Source organism: Dendrobates tinctorius, unplaced genomic scaffold (genome assembly GCF_039654945.1).
Source record: "Dendrobates tinctorius isolate UK_male_01 unplaced genomic scaffold, ASM3965494v1 ptg000232l, whole genome shotgun sequence".
Classification (NCBI taxonomy): Eukaryota; Metazoa; Chordata; class Amphibia; order Anura; family Dendrobatidae; genus Dendrobates; species Dendrobates tinctorius.
Window position 1 is genome coordinate 18,632,321 of NW_027361899.1, and position 20,027 is coordinate 18,652,347.

The following is a 20,027-nucleotide window of genomic DNA, read 5'->3' on the forward strand; positions in this document are numbered from 1 at the left end:
GGGACGGTGTTCTTGGGGTTGTACACATCCTTCTTCTTTCTCCAAATACGGCGAGTGGAGTTGATACCAATAAGTTCTATTTTATTCACATCTGACCACATGACCTTCTGCCATGCCTCCTCCGGATCATCCAGATGGTCATTGGGAAACTTCAAACAGGCCTGGACATGTGTTGGTGTGAGCAGGGGGACCATGCTTGATTGGCAGGATTTTAATCCATGACGGCGTTCCACTCCACTCCATCGGTCTTGACTACCTTTCCTCTCTTTAAGACTTGAGAAGGGTGCTATATATATTATTTTATATCATATATATTAATATCTTATTATTTTTTAATATTTTCATGTACTTTTTTTAGTCCCCTTAGGGGACTTCAACCTGGTATCGTCAGATCACTTGTTCAATATGTAATGCAATACTACCAATTTGCAGTAGATAGCTAAAATGATGGTCTTCTATAAAGTCTGGCCAGAAGTACCAACATGGTAGCCACAAGACCTTCAGTAGGCTCCCGGATGTCATGGTAATTCCCTGCCACCCTACTACCTATTCCAGTGGGTTCCTGGAATGATATATGATGCCCACTGCTACACCCAGTTCCTTCTCTACAGGTGACTCTCCTAGTTTAACTCCCCTTAGAACATTTAATGCACATATATCATTACACACAGACCGTTCTTTGCAAAAATCCCTGGATTCATGATTCCATCTAACCTCCCCTTCAATACTGTGCAGTCGTCATGTCCCCTTTGCAGTTAAGCACCCCCAAAGTATGATGATTCCTCCACTATGCTTCACGGCTGGGAAGGTGTTCTTGGGGGCTATACTTATCCTTCTTCCCCTAGAACATTTGATGCCCATACATTATCAGTACCAAAAGGCAGATGAATTGCAATTTTATCCACACTAAACCTCAACTCATTCATACAACACGTAAGTCAAATGCTTCTTACCTGGATCATTTTCAAGATCGCTCAGGTCAAGTCTTTTGTGTGACTGGTCATACCTTTTCCATAGACAGGACTGCAAGAATGCGATAAATAAAAAAGGAATAAAAAGCAGAATATATACTCAATTCTAATTGGCAAAAACCATCAAGCTGTGAATATAGTCAAGAATGTATCACCAGTTTACTCTTGATCCACAAGTTATAGCGGTGGTATTTTACAGTCCGTATTGTAACCACAATTACCAACCTGACCTGAACTGACATGGCTGAGATGGCGAACCTATGGCACGCAGAGCCCCTCTCAGCTGGCACGCGGCCTCGCCTCACTGATCCGGAGCTGCAGCTTCCTCGGCTCTCATAAGTTCCTCTCACACATTGAGCGACAAGGCCGCGGAGCTGAATGATGATGTCATCCAGCCGCGGCCGCGCCTCTCAATGTGTGAGAGGAAGTGAGAGCCGAGGAAGCTGCCTGCGCGCGGAGAGGCGAGTGTGGCCCCACTGGTGTGTGTGGCCGCTGGTGTGTGTGTGGCCGCTGGTGTGTGTGTGTGTGGCCGCTGGTGTGTGTGTGTGTGGCCGCTGGTGTGTGTGGCCGCTGGTGTGTGTGTGTGGCCGCTGGTGTGTGGCCGCTGGTGTGTGTGTGTGTGGCCGCTGGTGTGTGTGTGTGTGGCCGCTGGTGTGTGTGTGTGTGGCCGCTGGTGTGTGTGTGTGTGTGTGGCCGCTGGTGTGTGTGTGTGTGTGTGGCCGCTGGTGTGTGTGTGTGTGGCCGCTGGTGTGTGTGTGTGTGTGTGTGTGTGGCCGCTGGTGTGTGTGTGTGTGGCCGCTGGTGTGTGTGTGTGTGGCCGCTGGTGTGTGGCCGCTGGTGTGAGTGTGTGTGTGTGGCCGCTGGTGTGTGTGTGGCCGCTGGTGTGTGTGTGTGTGTGTGTGTGTGTGTGTGGCTGCTGGTGTGTGTGTGTGGCTGCTGGTGTGTGTGTGTGGCTGCTGGTGTGTGTGTGTGGCTGCTGGTGTGTGTGTGTGTGGCCGCTGGTGTGTGTGTGTGTGGCCGCTGGTGTGTGTGTGTGTGGCCGCTGGTGTGTGTGTGTGTGGCCGCTGGTGTGTGTGTCCGTGGCCGCTGGTGTGTGGCCGCTGGTGTGTGTGTGGCCACTGGTTTGTGTGTGTGGCCGTGTGTGTGTGGCCGCTGGTGTGTGTGGCCGCTGGTGTGTGTGGCCACTGGTGTGTGTGGCCACTGGTGTGTGTGAGTGTGTGGCCGCTGGTGTGTGTGTGTGGCTACTGGTGTGTGTGTGTGTGTGGTGAGTGTGGCAGCTGTGGTGTGTGTTTGCCAATGATGGGGAGATGGCCAGTGATATGGGGAGATGGCCAGTGAATATGGGGAGATGGCCAGTGAATATGGGGAGATGGCCAGTGAATATGGGGAGATGGCCAGTGAATATGGGGAGATGGCCAGTGAATATGGGGAGATGGCCAGTGATGGGGGGGAGATGGCCAATTATATGAGGAGATGGCCAGTGATGGGGGTGATGTGGAGAGGGCCAATGATGGGAGTGATGGGGAGATGGCTAGTGATGGGGGGAGAGGGCTAGTGATGGGGGGTGATAGGGAGAGGGCCAATGATGGGAGTGATGAGGAGAGGGCCAATGATGGGAGTGATGGGGAGAGGGACAATGATGGAGGTGGTGGAATGGGCAATTTCTACATGAAAGGGATCATGATGGGGCATATTTCTGCATGAAGGTGATCATGATGGGGCATATTTCTGCATGAAGGTGATCATGATGGGGCATATTTCTACATGAAGGGGATCATGATGGGGCATATTTCTACCTGAAGGGGATCATGACGGGGCATTTCTACATGAAGGAAAATATGATGGGGCATTTAGCACATGTCAGCACCTCGTCATAAATAGTTGGGTTTTAGGTTGCAGTTTGGGCACTCGGTCTCAGAAAGGTTCGCCATCACTGATCTATGCCATACGGATGTGTTAAAAAAGACGCATCGTGCATTGGTAATCAGGTCATCTGTTTGGACCAGGAGCCACACAGCATGTCCGCCGGATGTTCACTTTGATAGAGACACTGGCACTGTCATGATTGGAGCTTTAGACACGTGATCCCGGGGCGCAGTATAAAATCCAGCCAACGAAAGAGATTAGATGATTATCACTCTGAAAAAAGGAACAGCTGAAGAATTGTCCTGATAAAAGGATCAGAAGGGATGTAAAGAATCATTCTGATGAAAAAACAAGATGAGTATATGAGGAATCGTATTATCGAAAAGTGTCTGAGGAGGTGGTGAAGAATCGTTTTTAAGGAAAGGGTCAGAGAAAGATCAGAGGAGGATGTCAAGAACTGCTCTGCTGAAAGAATCACTGGGGGAATCATTCTGATGAAAGTATCAAAGGAGATTGTGAAAAATTGTTTTGATATAATGAGAGGGAAGAACGTAAACAATTGTTCTACTGAACGTGAAAAATCGTTCAGAGGAAAGCTTTCAGAGGAGGAAGTGAAAAATCATTCTGATGAAAAAAAGAGATGAGTGGATCGCTTCGAGCCACCCCAGTCCACAATCCAGCTCAGTGCTTTCTGGCTGTGGACAGGAGCTGTGTGAATTTACTCACCTTGTGACACACACCGTACTGATGACATCACACCAGGTTGAGTCAAACTCAGCGCCTGGAAACTCAGGAAATTGAGGCAGCTCCTGTCCACAGCCAGAAAACACTGACTTGGACCGGAGCGGCGCAAAGCAATCCACTTATCTCTAATGAAAAGGTCAAATGAAGATGTGAAATATCGTTCTAACAAAAGCGGTCAGAGGAGAGTGTGAAGAATTGTACTGATGAAAGTAATCAGAGGAGGATTTCAGAAATTGTTCTAATAAACAGGCAGTGCACAATGAAGAAAACTACAGGTGAATACAATGCTAGTACCCAACTAACAGGTCCGAACCCACAACCTGATGTTCCTTAGCAGAGATTGTCTACAACAGCAGATGACCAAGCGCCAATAACGTTCATCCCTTCTTTTTAGCAGCAGAGTACCACAAGGGTCACATAGCCATAGATTATGGCTTCCAGGAGAACATCAGCAAATTTTCCTAGCTTCCCAGTACTCCGATCTTAACTTTTTGCAACATTTCTGGGTCCATACATCTAACTAATTTGCAGCTAACTCAACCATGTGAGCTGATATTCCTGCAGAACAATGACAACAGAAGAGCAAGCTATGCGACGGAGAATTGATGCGGTTCGAAAGACTAAAGGAGGTCCGACACCCTCCTGGATGGGCGTCTCTAATAATGTAAAGGAAGAAAAGAGGAATTAAAAAAAAAAGAAAGACACAAACCTCCGACACACGAGCAAACATGAAAATAGCAGATATTACCCATCCAGCTGATTTAGTTGACAGCATTCTCTCCCGGGCACAGTGGTCTCCATCACCTGCTAATCCACTATATATGGGAAACAGATGGCACCACAGGGTGCACGCAAACTCGCTCTATGTTTACTGCCCCAGTAAGCACACTGGCCTTTTCAGCAGAATATAAGGACATAACACGTCACCAAATATTGAAGTTCTAGACAAACGTTACCTGGATATCTGTGATTCTGTGTTCCAGGGAATTTCCTGTATTCAACGGGCTCATATTACGCGTATCCATCAGCTGATTTGAGAAGTAGACTGGTGCTGCTTTAATGACTATCTGCAAAAAATATATATATATATATATATATATATATATATATATATATATATACACACCCACATATATATATTGATTCCAAATCAAAGTAAAGCATTAATTTCATCACAGTATCTCATAATGTAACTTGAGTGTGCACTCCTAATAATGTCTGTGCATGCTCCTGATGAGACCTCGGATGGTGTCCAGGGAAGGGGTGGATCTCCTCTGAGACCTGGACCAGTGGTCAGGGAGCTCCTGGACAGTCCATGCCAAGATTTGGTGGTGTCCCAGAGTTTCTCAATTGGATTCAGGTTTGGGGCTCGTGAAGGCCGGCCCATGACCTCAATGCCTTCGACATCCATGACCTGCTTCTACATTCTGGCCACACAAGGCTGTGCATTGTCCTGCACTTGTTGGCGACCACATGGAGCTTTCTGTGACCCTCCAAGCCTCCCCACACTATTCCTAACCCACCGCCAAACCAGGTATAATGGATGATTGTTGTTGATTTTCACCATCACATATCTCCAGACTCTCACACCTGCCCCATGTGCTCTCATCTGTTAGAAGAATGGGGCGTCAATGACATACCTGCCAAAACAGCACTGTGAGCACAGGTCCTACTACAGGACATCAGGCCTCGTACCACCATCATGGTGTCTGTTTGTGGCAGTTTGGTCATGCACATCAGTTGTGGCTGCTCATGCGATCCCTCCTCACACAAAGGAGCAGATACCGGTTCTGCCGCTGGGTTGATGGCATCCTAGGCTCGGCCCTGTCTATCTGTCCTTGTGTATTGGCTGTGTCCTTGTATCTGCTCCATGCATGGGAGACACAGCAAACCTTCATGTGATGGCATGTATGAAGGTGTCACCTGTACAAAGCACAGCCAGCATCTGCCTGTAAGAGACCGGTGTTAGCTACGATTGCTGCTGTTTAACCATTTAAATGCCATTGATATAACCTGATAATGGCATTGACGTGGCCCGCTTTCCTGCTTCCCTCCCGAAGGAAACACAAGGAGCCGGTGGGTTACCATAGAAGATGGAAGTCGGCTGAAGGCCAGCTTAGACTTAATATGGGCTTCATAGGAGAACGCCAATAACACTATATACAGTACAGACCAAAAGTTTGGACACACCTTCTCATTCAAAGAGTTTTCTTTATTTTCATGACTATGAAAATTGTAGATTTACTCTGAAGTCATCAAAACAATGACCTAACACATGTGGAATTATATAATTAACAAAAAAGTGTGAAACAACTGAAAATACTGTATGTCTTATATTCTAGGTTCTTCAAAGTAGCCACCTTTTGCTTTGATTACTGCTTTTGCACACTCTTGGCATTCTCTTGATGAGCTTCAAGAGGTAGTCACCGGAAATGGTTTTCACTTCACAGGTGTGCCCTGTCAGGTTTAATAAGTGGGATTTCTTGCCTTATAAATGGGGTTGGGACCATCAGTTGTGTTGTGCAGAAGTCTGGTGGATACACAGCTGATAGTCCTACTGAATAGACTGCTAGAATTTGTATTATGGCAAGAAAAAAGCAGCTAAGTAAAGAAAAACGAGTGGCCATCATTACTTTAAGAAATGAAGGTCAGTCAGTCCGAAAAATTGGGAAAACTTTGAAAGTGTCCCCCAAGTGCAGTGGCAAAAACTATCAAGCACTAAAAAGAAACTGGCTCACATGAGGACCGGCCCAGGAAAGGAAGACCAAGAGTCACCTCTGCTGCGGAGGATAAGTTCATCCGAGTCACCAGCCTCAGAAATCGCAGGTTAACAGCAGCTCAGATTAGAGACCAGGTCAATGCCACACAGAGTTCTAGCAGCAGACACATCTCTACAACAACTGGTAAGAGGAGACTTTGTGCAGCAGGCCTTCATGGTAAAATAGCTGCTAGGAAACCACTGCTAAGGACAGGCAACAAGCAGAAGAGACTTGTTTAGGCTAAAGAACACAAGGAATGGACATTATCCAGTGGAAATCTGTGCTTTGGTTTGATGAGTCCAAATTTGAGATCTTTGGTTCCAACCACCCTGTCTTTGTGCGATGCAGAAAACGTGAACGGATGGACTCTACATGCCTGGTTCCCACTGTGAAGCATGGAGGAGGAGGTGTGATGGTGTGGGGGATTTATTCAAAACTGAAGGCATACTGGACCAGCGTGGCTACCACAGTATCTTGCAGCGGCATGCTATTCCATTCGGTTTGCGTTTAATTGGACCATCATTTATTTTTCAACAGGACAATGACCCCAAACACACCTCCAGACTGTGTAAGGGCTATATGACCAAGAAGGAGAGTGATGGGGTGCTACGCCAGATGACCTGGCCTCCACAGTCACCAGACCTGAACCCAATCGAGATGGTTTGGGGTGAGCTGGACCGCAGAGTGAAGGCAAAAGGGCCAACAAGTGCTAAGCATCTCTGGGAACTCCTTCAAGACTGTTGGAAGACCATTTCTGGTGATTACCTCTTGAAGCTCATGAAGAGAATGCCAAGAGTGTGCAAAGCAGTAATCAAAGCAAAAGGTGGCTACTTTGAAGAACCTAGAATATAAGACATATTTTCAGTTTCACACTTTTTTGTTAATTATATAATTCCACATGTGTTAATTCATACCTTTGATGCCTTCAGAGTGAATCTACAATTTTCACAGTCATGAAAATAAAGAAAACTCTTTGAATGAGAAGGTGTGTCCAAACTTTTGGTTGGTACTGTACTTATACAGCAAAGTGACAAAAAAAAAAAAAAAAAATTAAAGGTCTTAAGGTCAGTACGTAATATATATATATATATGTATATATAAATAAATGGGGGGAAAAAAGGACTCTTGGAAGAAAAGAAGGAAAAAAAATGCAATATATATATATATATATATATATATATATATATATATATATAGCGCAATCTGTGTGCAGGTAGTGGATACCTTGTGGTAGTGAAAACCTTGTATCTTCTTTGACACTTGAAGCAGAGATCTGGCAGTGGAGAACTTGTCCACGAAGAAAGTCGCCATGCTATTCACATAGTGGAACTGGGGAAAAAAATGACTGTCATATGTAACAGAAATAAGGTTTCTAGACAGTTTCTGCCTACTTCCATTCTTTTAGTTTTGTCCTATCTATAAATTCAGCACAGCCCTGGAGGTTCTTCCTAGGCTCCGGACCGCTCATACAAAAACACCCCCCCCCCCCCCCCGAGGCGCAGATTCAACCAATGCTGGAGCAGGCAAGGAAGTGATACAGGAAAGCCCCTCTAAATATTGTATCATCTTTTATCATCATTAGCACTTAGGAGGTTAATTGGCCTTAGAGGTCATCACTGAGCTTTCCCAGGACCCTGAATGACAAATCAGCAGAGTGATTGTCCAGATTGTGACAAGCGTTGTGCAATAAGTGAGCAATACTTCTATGGGAGGGTTTATGCACTATGGCAGGGGGGGGGGTATTGGATATTCATACCTGAAAAGCTCGAAAGTGAAATCCGCACTCGTTTTCAATAGAAGTCAATAACCACATCTTATTGTAGTTCCGTCCCTGAGGGATCTACAGACAGAGAGACAGGGGCTTTGTTACAAGCTCTAGTTTTACTTAGTAAAATGTCAGAAGTACCGACAAATAGTAATAACTTTTCATTGTTTTTTGATGACCAGGAAAAAAAATTGCAATTTTTAAGTTTTATTGTTTAATCTTTATGCATAAGGGTTGATTAATTTTTATGTTATCATAGCTCACCCTCTTATAAAGGCGGCAATTCTAAATATGATTATTTTTAATGCTTTATTTCTGAACTAGGAAAAAGGGGGCAATTTTTGTTTTATTTTTATTTCATTTTTACTTTATTTTTTTAATGCCATTAGGGCACTTGAATTGTTCTAGATCATGCAATACTTCATCATTAGGTCCCCGACCACAGTCCGTAAAATAATTGTTTCACGTAACTGCTGTTGTCAGAGATTGCGTGCCTAGCTCCTGTCGCTGCTGTTAGAGGCAGATGCTGGTTGTAATAATACACCAACTACAGTACAGTAGCTCGTTTCTACGAGACCTTTGCAATTTTAAACATTTATTATCCTGAGAATAAACCAGTAAACGTTATGCTTATTCTTATAAGAAACCATGTGCATTCTGTCAGAGATGACACAAATCATGTGGTTCCCTGGTGTGAACTGCATTACATGTCCCCTGTGGTCTGCATTACATGACCCATGTGGTCTGCATTACATGACCCCTGTGGTCTGCATTCCAGGTCCCCTGTGGTCTGCATTCCAGGTCCCCTGTGGTCTGCATTCCAGGTCCCCTGTGGTCTGCATTCCAGGTCCCCCGTGGTCTGCATTCCAGGTCCCCCGTGGTCTGCATTCCAGGTCCCCCGTGGTCTGCATTCCAGGTCCCCCGTGGTCTGCATTCCAGGTCCCCCGTGGTCTGCATTATTGGTCCCCTGTGGTCTGCATTATTGGTCCCCTGTGGTCTGCATTATTGGTCCCCCGTGGTCTGAATTATTTGTCCCATGTGGTCTGCATTATTGGTCCCCTGTGGTCTGCATTAATGGTCCCCTGTGGACTGCATTAATGGTCCTCTGTGGACTGCATTAATGGTCCCCTGTGGTCTGCATTAATGGTCTCCTGTGGTCTGCATTAATGGTCCCCTGTGGTCTGCATTTGTAATTCCGTACTAGGCCACCCCTCAGCTGGACAGGAGAAGCTCCAGGTAACATCCCTGCAGCTACAGACTTATTACAGGACGTGGTCTACACAATGTGAATGGTGATCTGTAAGTTATTAACCGGCCCCAAACTTGTGATATGAAATTAACTTCATACAACAAATGTAAAATGACAATGAAAATGTTCTGTACGTGACACAGACGGCGCCGTATAGGAACACACCGTTATCTTGAACCACAAGTTTTTGTCTTTCTGACACTTTCGGTTGTTGCAATTCTCCATCTTTTCTTCAGATTGATGCCACTTAGATCCATAGGGAGTCCTACAAAAAAAAGATCAAATATCACATTAAAGACTTCATTTCATGCTCCTTGTGGAAATATTGTGGTGGAAACATACCGGATGGCATCAGTATAATGCCCCTTCACCACACGCTTCCCTTTGGTCGATAGCTGCACTCTGCTGGGATGAATAAAGACACAAAGTTAAAAGGATTGCTCCGGCACTGGAGAGTGATGTTAATGATTTGTCCGCGGATGTCTTCACGACCTTATAACGCAAATTTACATCACATGCAGGGCTGTGGAGTCGGAGTCGTGGAGTCGGAGTCGGTAGAAATGTACCGACTCCAGCTTTAAAAAAAATGTATTAATATTTCATAATTGAACTTTCATATGAATTTTATAAATGTTACTCAAATATATATGTTCTATCAAACTATGAACAACAGTGATAAGCAGTTCTGCTGGAGATAGAGACATTTCTTACTTCTTGTGTGTCACTGTTCTCCACTGCCCTTATCTAATATTATACTTGGTTAACCTCATGCTGCCCCAACCCCCCTACTTACAATGTATGAAACTGAAATTGAAAATGTGTTGCAAATTCTTAGTAGTAAAGCTCCTCCTCTAGACTAGATCATACTAGGTGTGCGTCTTCCAAGCATCTCACAGCTGCCTGCTACTCAGAAGAGGAAGACTGTAAGAAGTATTATCCTTTCAACAAACTTTGCATCAGTTAACTGTGGGTACATGAGGAATAATAACAGTATTACTGACCACTATATCAGTTGTATGACCTGGCAGTAATTTTGTACAATTGTTTTTAGGAAAAACAATTGTCATTTGGATTGTGAATGCAGAATTAAAAACCTGAGAATGTCAAAGAAGCATCACATTAAATCAGCTGTATTTGAACATTTCACCATCACTCAAGATAGAAAACATTATGTCTGTCAGTGTATGACAAATGATCCAGACGAAAACAAATGCTGTGAAGCCAAGATGAGTGCATATTCAGGCAAAGATAAAAATGCTCCTACCAGAGCTTCTAATCTAAAGAGACATTTACAGCGCTTTCATCCAGAAGTACTGAAAGCAGTGGATGAGAAAGACTGCATCCAAACCAATGAACCAGTGCCCAGCTCTTCCAGCCAAACAAAGGAGCAGAGAACTTTGTAGCCATCAGTTGCAAGATATTTTGTCAGTGACAAAGTTACTGTGACAATGACAGTAGATACATTTAAAAAACAGATCATAGAGCTTGTTGTAAAGGATAGTGTGCCTATTTCATTATTTTCACGACCAGCTTTTATGTGTCTGAATGGGGAAATGGCCCGCAAGCTTGGTGTTTCTCTGGAGAGAGAGAGTATTAGAAAATTAGTAATCGAAGAAGCTTTTAAACAAAAGGAAGAACTTAAAAAAACTCTCAAGGGACGCTTTCTGTTTCTTAAAATGGATGCCTGCACACGTCACAGAGTGAACTATTTTGCCATCAACGTCCGATTTGTTTGTGACAAAAATGAAATAGTTACCAAGACATTGGCAGTAAAAGACACCAAAGCTCATCACACCAGTGAGTTTCTCCAGGTCTTGGTGGAAAAGGTTCTGCAAGACTATGAACTTAAAAAAGAGTAAGTTCTTTCTGTCGTAACTGACAATGCTTCAAATATGATAAGTACTATTAAGCTAATGAATGAGAGTAATGATGGTGACCAGCAGCTAGAAGAACATTCTGGGTCCACAGACACAGAAATGTTTGAAATAGAGGAACACAGTATTGTAACTGAGGAGCAAACTGAAGTTGCTTCAGATGAACAGCAACATGATAGTTTAGATGATCTTGTTGAAACTGTGTCAATATGTTCTTTCATTCATCACATGCGCTGTGTTGTGCATACGCTACAGCTGGCTATAAGAGACAGTCTGCAAGAAGGACATGCTGCTGCACTGATTGGCAAGGTGAGAAAATTGGCTACTGTTGCCAGAACCCCTAAAGTTGACTCAATTTTGAAGAGACGTGCTGGAAAAGGGGCAATTATTGATCAAGCCACACGATGGGGCAGTACTTACTTAATGATTCAGCGCTTGGTTGAACTGAAAACCTTTCTTGTAGACATGGCTAACCCTCAACTGACGCTAAATGAAAGTCAGTGGAATCAGGTGACTGAGCTGGAAAAATTGCTAGAGCACCCATTTACAGTGACTAAAAAATTACAAGCAGAGGACTTAACTCCAGGTATTTTCTTAAAGGAGTGGAAGAACCTGATGTTTCGCCTGTCCCAAAGAGGAGGGTTAATTGCAAGTGGCATTGCTACATCAATGAAACGGAGAGAGGAGCTACTATTACAAAATAACATTCTTTTGGCAGCTGTTTATGTAGACCCAATGCATCGGATTCTTCTAGATGATCAACAGCTAAGTAAAGGAAAAGAAGCTCTGTTTGAAATAGCAGTAAGGATGAAAGGGTTGCAGAACAGTCAGGAGGAACAAGAAGAATTTGGTCGTCCTGCCACATCTTCACCCTCATCATCAACTGATGAAGAATTTAATTTCGAAAAATATTTGGATCACAAGGACCGTGCAAAGCGTTCCCGCATAGAAGAGGAGTCATCCCCATCAAGGAACACAGCCAGTACATTTCAGCAGAATTTTTCATGTGCACTAAAAGAAATTGAGAAATTTGACCGTTCATCAAAAATAACAGTGCAACAAGCGATTCCTCTGTATCCTGACATTGTCAGAGATGTTGCCCGAGTGGTTACTGCTTTGCCACCAACACAAGTTAGTGTAGAGAGGTTGTTCTCTGCTCTCAAAATAATTAGATCAGATTTGAGAGCATCCATGAAGGAGGATCTGACAGAGGCAATACTTTTTCTGAGGACAAATTTATAGATTTCTTCTTATTAACTGCATAAAAGTGTTTATTGCATATTTACTTACAGTTTAGAAAAGTTTAGAAAAGTTATTTCCTATATTCTAATTGTATTCTAATAAATGTAGTTTTTGCTCTAAGTGGTCTGATTACTTATATGATGGTGAGAAACTGAATAAGCACGATGTTTAATATTTTACAACAGTAAATTTGTTGTTATGAATTGGCCATTTATGAAGGAGTCGGAGTCGGAGCCGGATAAAATCCAGGAGTCGGAGTCGCAACTGTGGCTTACCGACTCCACAGCCCTGATCACATGGATGCAAGAGATGTAAGGAGCGCATTCAATCCGCACAATAGGTGGCCGATGCGAGTAGCAGCAGTGACTGGATCAGGCTCCAATTGCTGCTGTTAGCCATTTGGCTGCTGCTGTCAAATGCACTGGCACCTATCATCCACCCTGGTATCACGTAATATGATCACAGGGTGCAGATAGCTAACATATTAACCTGAGGGTCAACTAGAGGTCCCCATGGTTATAACGTTGATCCTTCTATAAAGACTAGCCCATAACCAGGCTTTATAAGAGAACCTTAATTTAACTACAAAGTGCAAAATTGTGTTATTACAGTTGTGACGGACACAGTGTGTTTCTGGCCACTGATACGGGGTGAATTATACTTAATTATGCCAGACGTATTGTTCCTTTGTTCAGTAGGTCATTGGATGTGAGCCATTGTTTCATATGAGCCTGTATGTTGATGCTTGTTGTATGTTAATTTGTGGAATGCCTGCTGATTACATATTGTATCAGCCCCTGCGATTTACTAGTCTACGCACCTTGGAAGAAAAATACGCAGGTTAATTGAACAATCGAACAATGAGGGATAACCTCCCACCCACCTACCCCTAATCCTTTAGGAGAATGCCCTGAATGGGAGTTGTGGGTATAAAAGTCTCTCTCTCCACAGAGAGTCTACAGGATTAGCCCAAGGGGCTGTAGAACTGTCGGCCCCGGGTTGGGATCTTGTGGACTGGGGTACATTGCATTGTAGCCATCTACCCGGAGTTGCTGTAAGGATTAAAAATAATTGCATTGTTAACCTGCCTAGGTGATTATTACAACCCACAACCTCAGATCCTCACAAATTTGAGGGATCAAGTAATTACAGGTTTGAAAAAAAAAAAAAAAAAAAAGTTTAAATTACTCCTTTTTCCAGGTAAAAAAAAATTAAGAAAAACAAACAAATTTGGCATGGCCACAACCATAAAAATCCGATCTATCGAAATATAATTATTTAAACTGTATGCCTGTTTAAAAATAAAAAAAAAAATACATAAAAATAGCCATTTTTGATAACTGTACTTCCTCCCCAAAAAATAAAAAAATGCGATAAAGAGCAGCCAAAACATCATATATACTCCAAAAAATACTATTAATAAAAATGTCAGCTCAGAGTGGGGGAAAAAAAAAAAGAAAAAAGCCTTTTTTGTTGCTGTTTTTTTCTTTTTAAACAAATAAATGAAAAAACAAACGGGCAAAAATGGAAAATATCTTAGTTATAAAAAAAGTTAAAAGGGTCCTTCAGAGGTTACAGCATGTTGATACAATACTGACAGATGGGGTCTAATTGTGCCTTTTAAGGCTGTGTGCACACGATGCGGATTTTGCTGCGGTTCCGCAGCGGTTTTGGCCGCTGCGGACCCGCAGCAGCTTCTGCTGCGGTGTACAGTACAATGATTCCCTATGGGAATCAAAAACCGCAGTGCAGACGGTGCGGAATTTTCCGCGCGGATTATCTGCGGTTTTCAATCCGCAGAAAGAATTGACATTCTGCTGCGGTTTGCCATCTCCTCCATTGAGGAGATGAAAAACCGCAGGGCAAAACCGCAGAGCAATCCGCAGGTAAAACCGCAGGTCTTTTGACCTGCGGTTTGACCTGCGGATTGTACAAAATCCGTGCGGATGAATCCGCACCTTTTCCGCAGCGTGTGCACACAGCCTTAAGGGGTTTGAAAAGATATTGGGAAATCATAAAACATAAATCCGCTTACATTTATTTTCTACTAGCTGAAGTAATAACTTCATCAAAACCACTGATTTGGGACACTACAGGGGGCAGATGTGTTCATTTTTATATATCACTGTCTTATTGTATTAAAGGGGTTGTCCACTTTTCAGGACTTTTTTTATTCTAATTTAATTGCCGGTATTTTGGGCTACAAATCATTTTTGGAATAGGGTTTCTTTGACAACTCTGCACCATTCGGCTTTTACGAGCACTTTGCTTCCTGTCACGTTCAACTTTGATGTGGTCTATGGTCATAAATCAGCTTGGGCAAAGTTGATCTGGTCACATGCTCCTCCACCAACAGCCACTGTATAGACAGAAGTGCTGGTCAGTTTTTGAGAGACCTGTCAATCACCAGAAGCCCTGGGGGGAGGCAGCCAAGGGCAGAGGCGGCCAAGGGCAGAGGCGGCCAAGGGCAGAGGCGGCCAAGGGAAGAGCCGGCCAAGGGAAGAGCCGGCCAAGGGCAGAGCCGGCCAAGGGCAGAGCCGGCCAAGGGCAGAGCCGGCCAAGGGCAGAGCCGGCCAAGGGCAGAGCCGGCCAAGGGAAGAGCCGGCCAAGGGAAGAGCCGGCCAAGGGAAGAGCCGGCCAAGTGTGGTCTCCGGATCTTCAAAGTATAATTACTGCAAACACTTGAAGCACGTCAGAAGATAACATAACCGACTACAATTGATGCTACATGCAGTTTAGGCAGCATGAATTGCCTGACAAGTTCCCTTTAAAAAAAACTTTGTTTTGGCTATGCAAATTATAACCGCTTTTTTCATGATAAGTAGGGCCCAATTTTTAAGTTATTTTCATTGTCTCTTCTATTTTTGATATATGCAATGTCAGTGGGGGGAAAAAAGAAAATACGTGCTTGTTTTTCACAATTTATTTTATTTTTATATAACGACAAAGGATAGATAAAATACATTTTAAATTTTTTCCCCTTTTCCGAACAGTTACTTTTATATATCAGATACGTTATTTATTTTTTACTTTTTTTTTTCAACGGAAGCGGGACTAAGCAATTGCCATTTGGATTGGCAGTGGCTTTATTTTCTCCTGCTTTTTAGTTATGCATTTATTTCACACATTCCCTCCCTTCCCCCCGCCTCCAAGGTCAGAAAAAAAACTCTGATGGTGGGAGGAGGGGTCTTTTAACATTTATATACTTTTTTTTTTCCCCCATCTACTTTCTCCTGTAACTGTGGCTGGTATATTATCTAGTAATCCAGGTGCCCAAACCAAAGATGTGTCTGATAGGGTATCAAGAGTCTTCAAGGCCACAGGCGACTACTCATGTCTAATAATACATATGGGAACAAATGACACAGCAAAAAAGGACCTGGAAACGATATGCAGAGGACTTGGAAGACCTAGGCCGGGAAGTGAAGGAACTGGGAGCAAAGGTCGTCTTCTCATCCATCCTCCCAGTGGATGCACATGGAACGAGGAGATTGAACAGGATTCTACAGTTGAACAACTGGATACGTCAATGGTCCCATCAGTAACGTTTTGGGCTTCTTGACCTGTATGGTGGACTCCTTGCTAGAGATGGGTTGCATCTTACAAAAACAGGAAAACACATATTTGGTAGATGCCATGCTACACTCATCAGGAGAGCTTTAAACTCAATATGGGATGGGAAATAAAAGGCCAGAAAAAAGTTTGCAGCTAATGAATTCTTCTAGAGCCAGATTACAGGCCAGTGAGCCTTACTTCTATACCAAAAAAGATCTTTGAAGAAATTATTAAACAGTATCAACAAACTGGAGCAAGTTCAGAAAAGAGCGACCAGAAAGGTGACCAGTCTGCAAACCCTGTCTTATGAGGAAAGGTTGCAGGATTTGGGAATGTTTAACTTGCAGAAGAGAAGACCGAGAGGAGACTTAATAGCTGTCTACAAATATCTCAAGGGCTGTCACATTGTAGAAAGATCATCTTTATTCTCATTTGCACAAGGAAAGACTAGAAGCAATGGGATGAAACTGAATGGGAGGAGACACAGATTAGATATTAGAAAAAACTTTTTGACAGTTAGAGTGATCAATGAGTGGAACAGGCTGCCACGAGAGGTGGTGAGTCCTCCATCAATAGAAGTCTTCAAACAGAGCCTGGACAGACATCTGTCTGGGATGATTAGCGAATCCTGCATTGAGCAGGGGGTTGGACCAGATGGCCCAGGAGGTCCCTTCCAAGTCTATGATTCTACGATTCTATCAGTATGTAAGTACCTGGATAAGAATACAATATAAGGCCTGTTTCACACTTCAGTTTTTTTCCATCAGTCAAGATCTGCCGTTTTCGTAAAAAAACGGATCCGCCATTTTGTTTGGAGGATCCGTTTTTTTCCCATTGACTTGCATTACTGGCGGATTTTGACGGATGGCCATCCGTTGGATCCGTTTTTTGGCGGATCCGCCAATTATTTTGCGTCCGCCGACATGCCCGGACGGAGCTTGTAACGTTTTTTTGGCTGAAGGATCCGCATTTCTGTACTGCTCATGCCCGGAGGAATGATCTCAGGTGGCGGACGGTAAAAATTCATTCTCTCGCTCTCTCGTCCCCGGACTGCGGTTCCTTTAAAATTCTTCAGCCAACGGATCCGTCAAACAACCGGTCCGCTGCCATCCGTTCACTTCAGTTACCAAAGGATCCGCTTTCCGCTTTTTTGGCGGATTTTAACTGACAAGAAAAAACTGAAGTGTGAAACAGGCCTAAGGGAGAAGATACAGATTAGATATTCAAATAACCTTTTTAACTGTGAGGATGATCAATGAGCTGGAACAGGCTGCCACGAGAGGTGGTGAGGTCTCCAACAATGGAAGTCTACAGAGTCTAGACAGACATCTGTCTGAGATGGTTTAGTGACTCCTGCATTGAGCAGGGGGTTGGACACGATGACCCTGGAGGTCCCTTCCTACTCTAACATTCTAGAAATAGCCTCAGATACAGTGATAATTCAGTCTCCTAGTTGCAAAGCTCCTAGGATACCCAAAACTCAGGAAAAAAGGAGTAGGGCCAAACCACAATTAATGAAAATACATGTAATATTTATTGATAAAAATCACAATAAAAACAGATTAGACAAAATACATGTAAATACAATACATACAAACGGAGGAGACATGAAGGTAAGCAAGGGATAGGTGTAGGGTCAAAGAATGAAAAGACCTGGAAAAGCTGGGTGGATAAATATTATAAGTGCACATGGATAACGCCAAATGAAGATCGAAGTAACTACAAGTGAGCTAAAGTGGGGGAAATAATTATTTGATCCCTTGCTGATTTGTAAGTTTATCCACTGACAAAGATATGAAAGGTTTATAATTTTAAGGGTAGGTTAATGTGAACATTGAGAGATATCGAAAATAAAATCCAGAAAATCACACTGTATAAATTATATAAATTTATTTGCATTTTGCAGTGAGAAATAAATATTTGATCCCTATGGCAAACAAGACTTAATACTTGGTGGCAAGCACAACAGTTAGACTTTTTTGTAGTTGATGATGAGGTTTGCGCACATATCAGGAGGAGTTTTGGTCCACTCCTCTTTGCAGATCATCTGTAATTCATTAATATTTGAGGCTGTCGTTTTGGGTCATTGTCTTTCTGGAGGACCCAGGCACGACCCATTTTTAATGTCCTGGTGGAGGAAAGGAGGTTGTCACTCCGGATTTTACGGTACATGGCTCCATCCATTCTCCCATTGATGCGGTGAAGTAGTCCTGTGCCCTTAGCAGAGAAACACCCCCATAACACAATGTTTCCACCTCCGTGCTTGACAGTGGGGACGGTGTTCTTTGGGTCATAGGCTGCATTTCTCTAACTCCAAACACGGCGAGTTGAGTTAATGCAAAAGAGCTCAATTTTTGTCTCATCTGACCACAGCACCTTCTCCCAATCACTCACAGAATCATCCAGGTGTTCATTAACAATCTTCAGACGGGCCTGCACATGTGCCTTCTCGAGCAGGGGGACCTTGCGGGCACTGCCGGATTTTAAACCTTTAAACCTACGGCTAACCCACCCCCCATTGTAAATCATGAGAATTAACTTGCGCCGTGTTCGATCGGTTGAACAAAAGTACAATACAGTCACACAAATAGGATGTAGCAGTCTAAGGCCACAAAGAAATAGAAAGGGGAAAATGTACAAAAGAACAACTTTTGATGGTCACCTATTCCCATCTCCTGGCAGCTCACCCTTACAGAGTAAGAGGCATTCGACCATGGCATAAAATCAAAGACAAACATTATCCGAGATACTGTGTTCTTACCGCAGCTGGCAGCGGTTCTCTTCCATGGACATCGCTTAGACTTTTGTAGGAAAAATGTTTTCCTAAAAGGTACAAAAAAAAACAAAAACAAAAAAAAAAAAACACTACATTAAATGCATAAATTAAACATTGTTGTGATGTGAACAATGGCTTATAGCAGCGAGTGGAAACCAGCTAATAATTAAAGGACCTGTCCATTCCTGGGATCCGCAGCTCAGATCACCTCTTAAAGGGGAACCTGTAATTTAGATTTCATACCCTGAACTAATGGCATGTCTGTACAGGCGTTTTAATGCTGATTAAATGTGATTTTGGCTTGCTTTACCCTGTACATCGCAGTGCTTATAGAGCACATATACGACTTACTCTGCTGTGCGGTGTATTTTTCTTGAACTTGATTGGCACCTTTGATTGGGGGCACTTAGTGCCTGTATGTCATCATTTTTTTACATATACTCACCGTAACTATTTTCCTGTCTTGCCCCTTTCCAGGGCCTATTTGGTCGTAAGGGAGTCCACGGATGAGGACGCCCTTTCATGATGTTTGCTAGCCCTTATGGTCCTATGGCGTAGGAGCGAGAGTGTCCCAATCCCTTATTTATGAGCGTGTATAATTGAGGACTATGTCCTCTCACCCTCTGACAGGAGTGCCCTCAGTACACTGATTGACCTAAGTATTGCGTCACCATACAGTACCTTTACCAGGAGCATGGCAAGAAGACGGCTCCTTTACCAGGAGCATGGCAAGAAGACGGCTCCTTTACCAGGAGCATGGCAAGAAGACGGCTCCTTTACCAGGAGCATGGCAAGAAGACGGCTCCTTTACCAGGAGCATGGCAAGAAGACGGCTCCTTTACCAGGAGCATGGCAAGAAGACCGCTCCTTTTCCATGACCATGGCAAGAAGACGGCTCCTTTACCAGGAGCATGGCAAGAAGACGGCTCCTTTACCAGGAGCATGGCAAGAAGACGGCTCCTTTACCAGGAGCATGGCAAGAAGACGGCTCCTTTACCAGGAGCATGGCAAGAAGACGGCTCCTTTACCAGGAGCATGGCAAGAAGACGGCTCCTTTACCAGGAGCATGGCAAGAAGACGGCTCCTTTACCAGGAGCATGGCAAGAAGACCGCTCCTTTTCCATGACCATGGCAAGAAGACGGCTCCTTTACCAGGAGCATGGCAAGAAGACGGCTCCTTTACCAGGAGCATGGCAAGAAGACTGCTCCTTTACCAGGAGCATGGC

General features: G+C 43.7%; 1 protein-coding gene across 6 annotated transcripts in view; it reads right to left on the bottom strand.

Moving 5' to 3' along the window:
* LOC141059990 (nuclear RNA export factor 1-like) overlaps positions 1–20,027 on the bottom strand; it is a 68,683-nt gene that overhangs the window by 38,917 nt on the left and 9,739 nt on the right. For 3 of the 6 annotated variants that reach the window (XM_073556225.1, XM_073556223.1, XM_073556224.1), the window contains 7 exons: positions 18,787–18,848; positions 9,697–9,756; positions 9,520–9,619; positions 8,097–8,180; positions 7,565–7,669; positions 4,538–4,648; positions 954–1,023 (listed from right to left, as the gene is read on the bottom strand). In XM_073556225.1, coding sequence (XP_073412326.1) covers positions 954–1,023; positions 4,538–4,648; positions 7,565–7,669; positions 8,097–8,180; positions 9,520–9,619; positions 9,697–9,756; positions 18,787–18,818 — 562 coding nt within the window. In that variant the 5' untranslated portion in view covers positions 18,819–18,848. Of the gene's footprint in view, positions 1–953; positions 1,024–4,537; positions 4,649–7,564; positions 7,670–8,096; positions 8,181–9,519; positions 9,620–9,696; positions 9,760–18,786; positions 18,849–20,027 lie in introns of all 6 variants that reach the window. The other 3 variants (XM_073556222.1, XM_073556220.1, XM_073556221.1) reach the window with 1 other exon arrangement.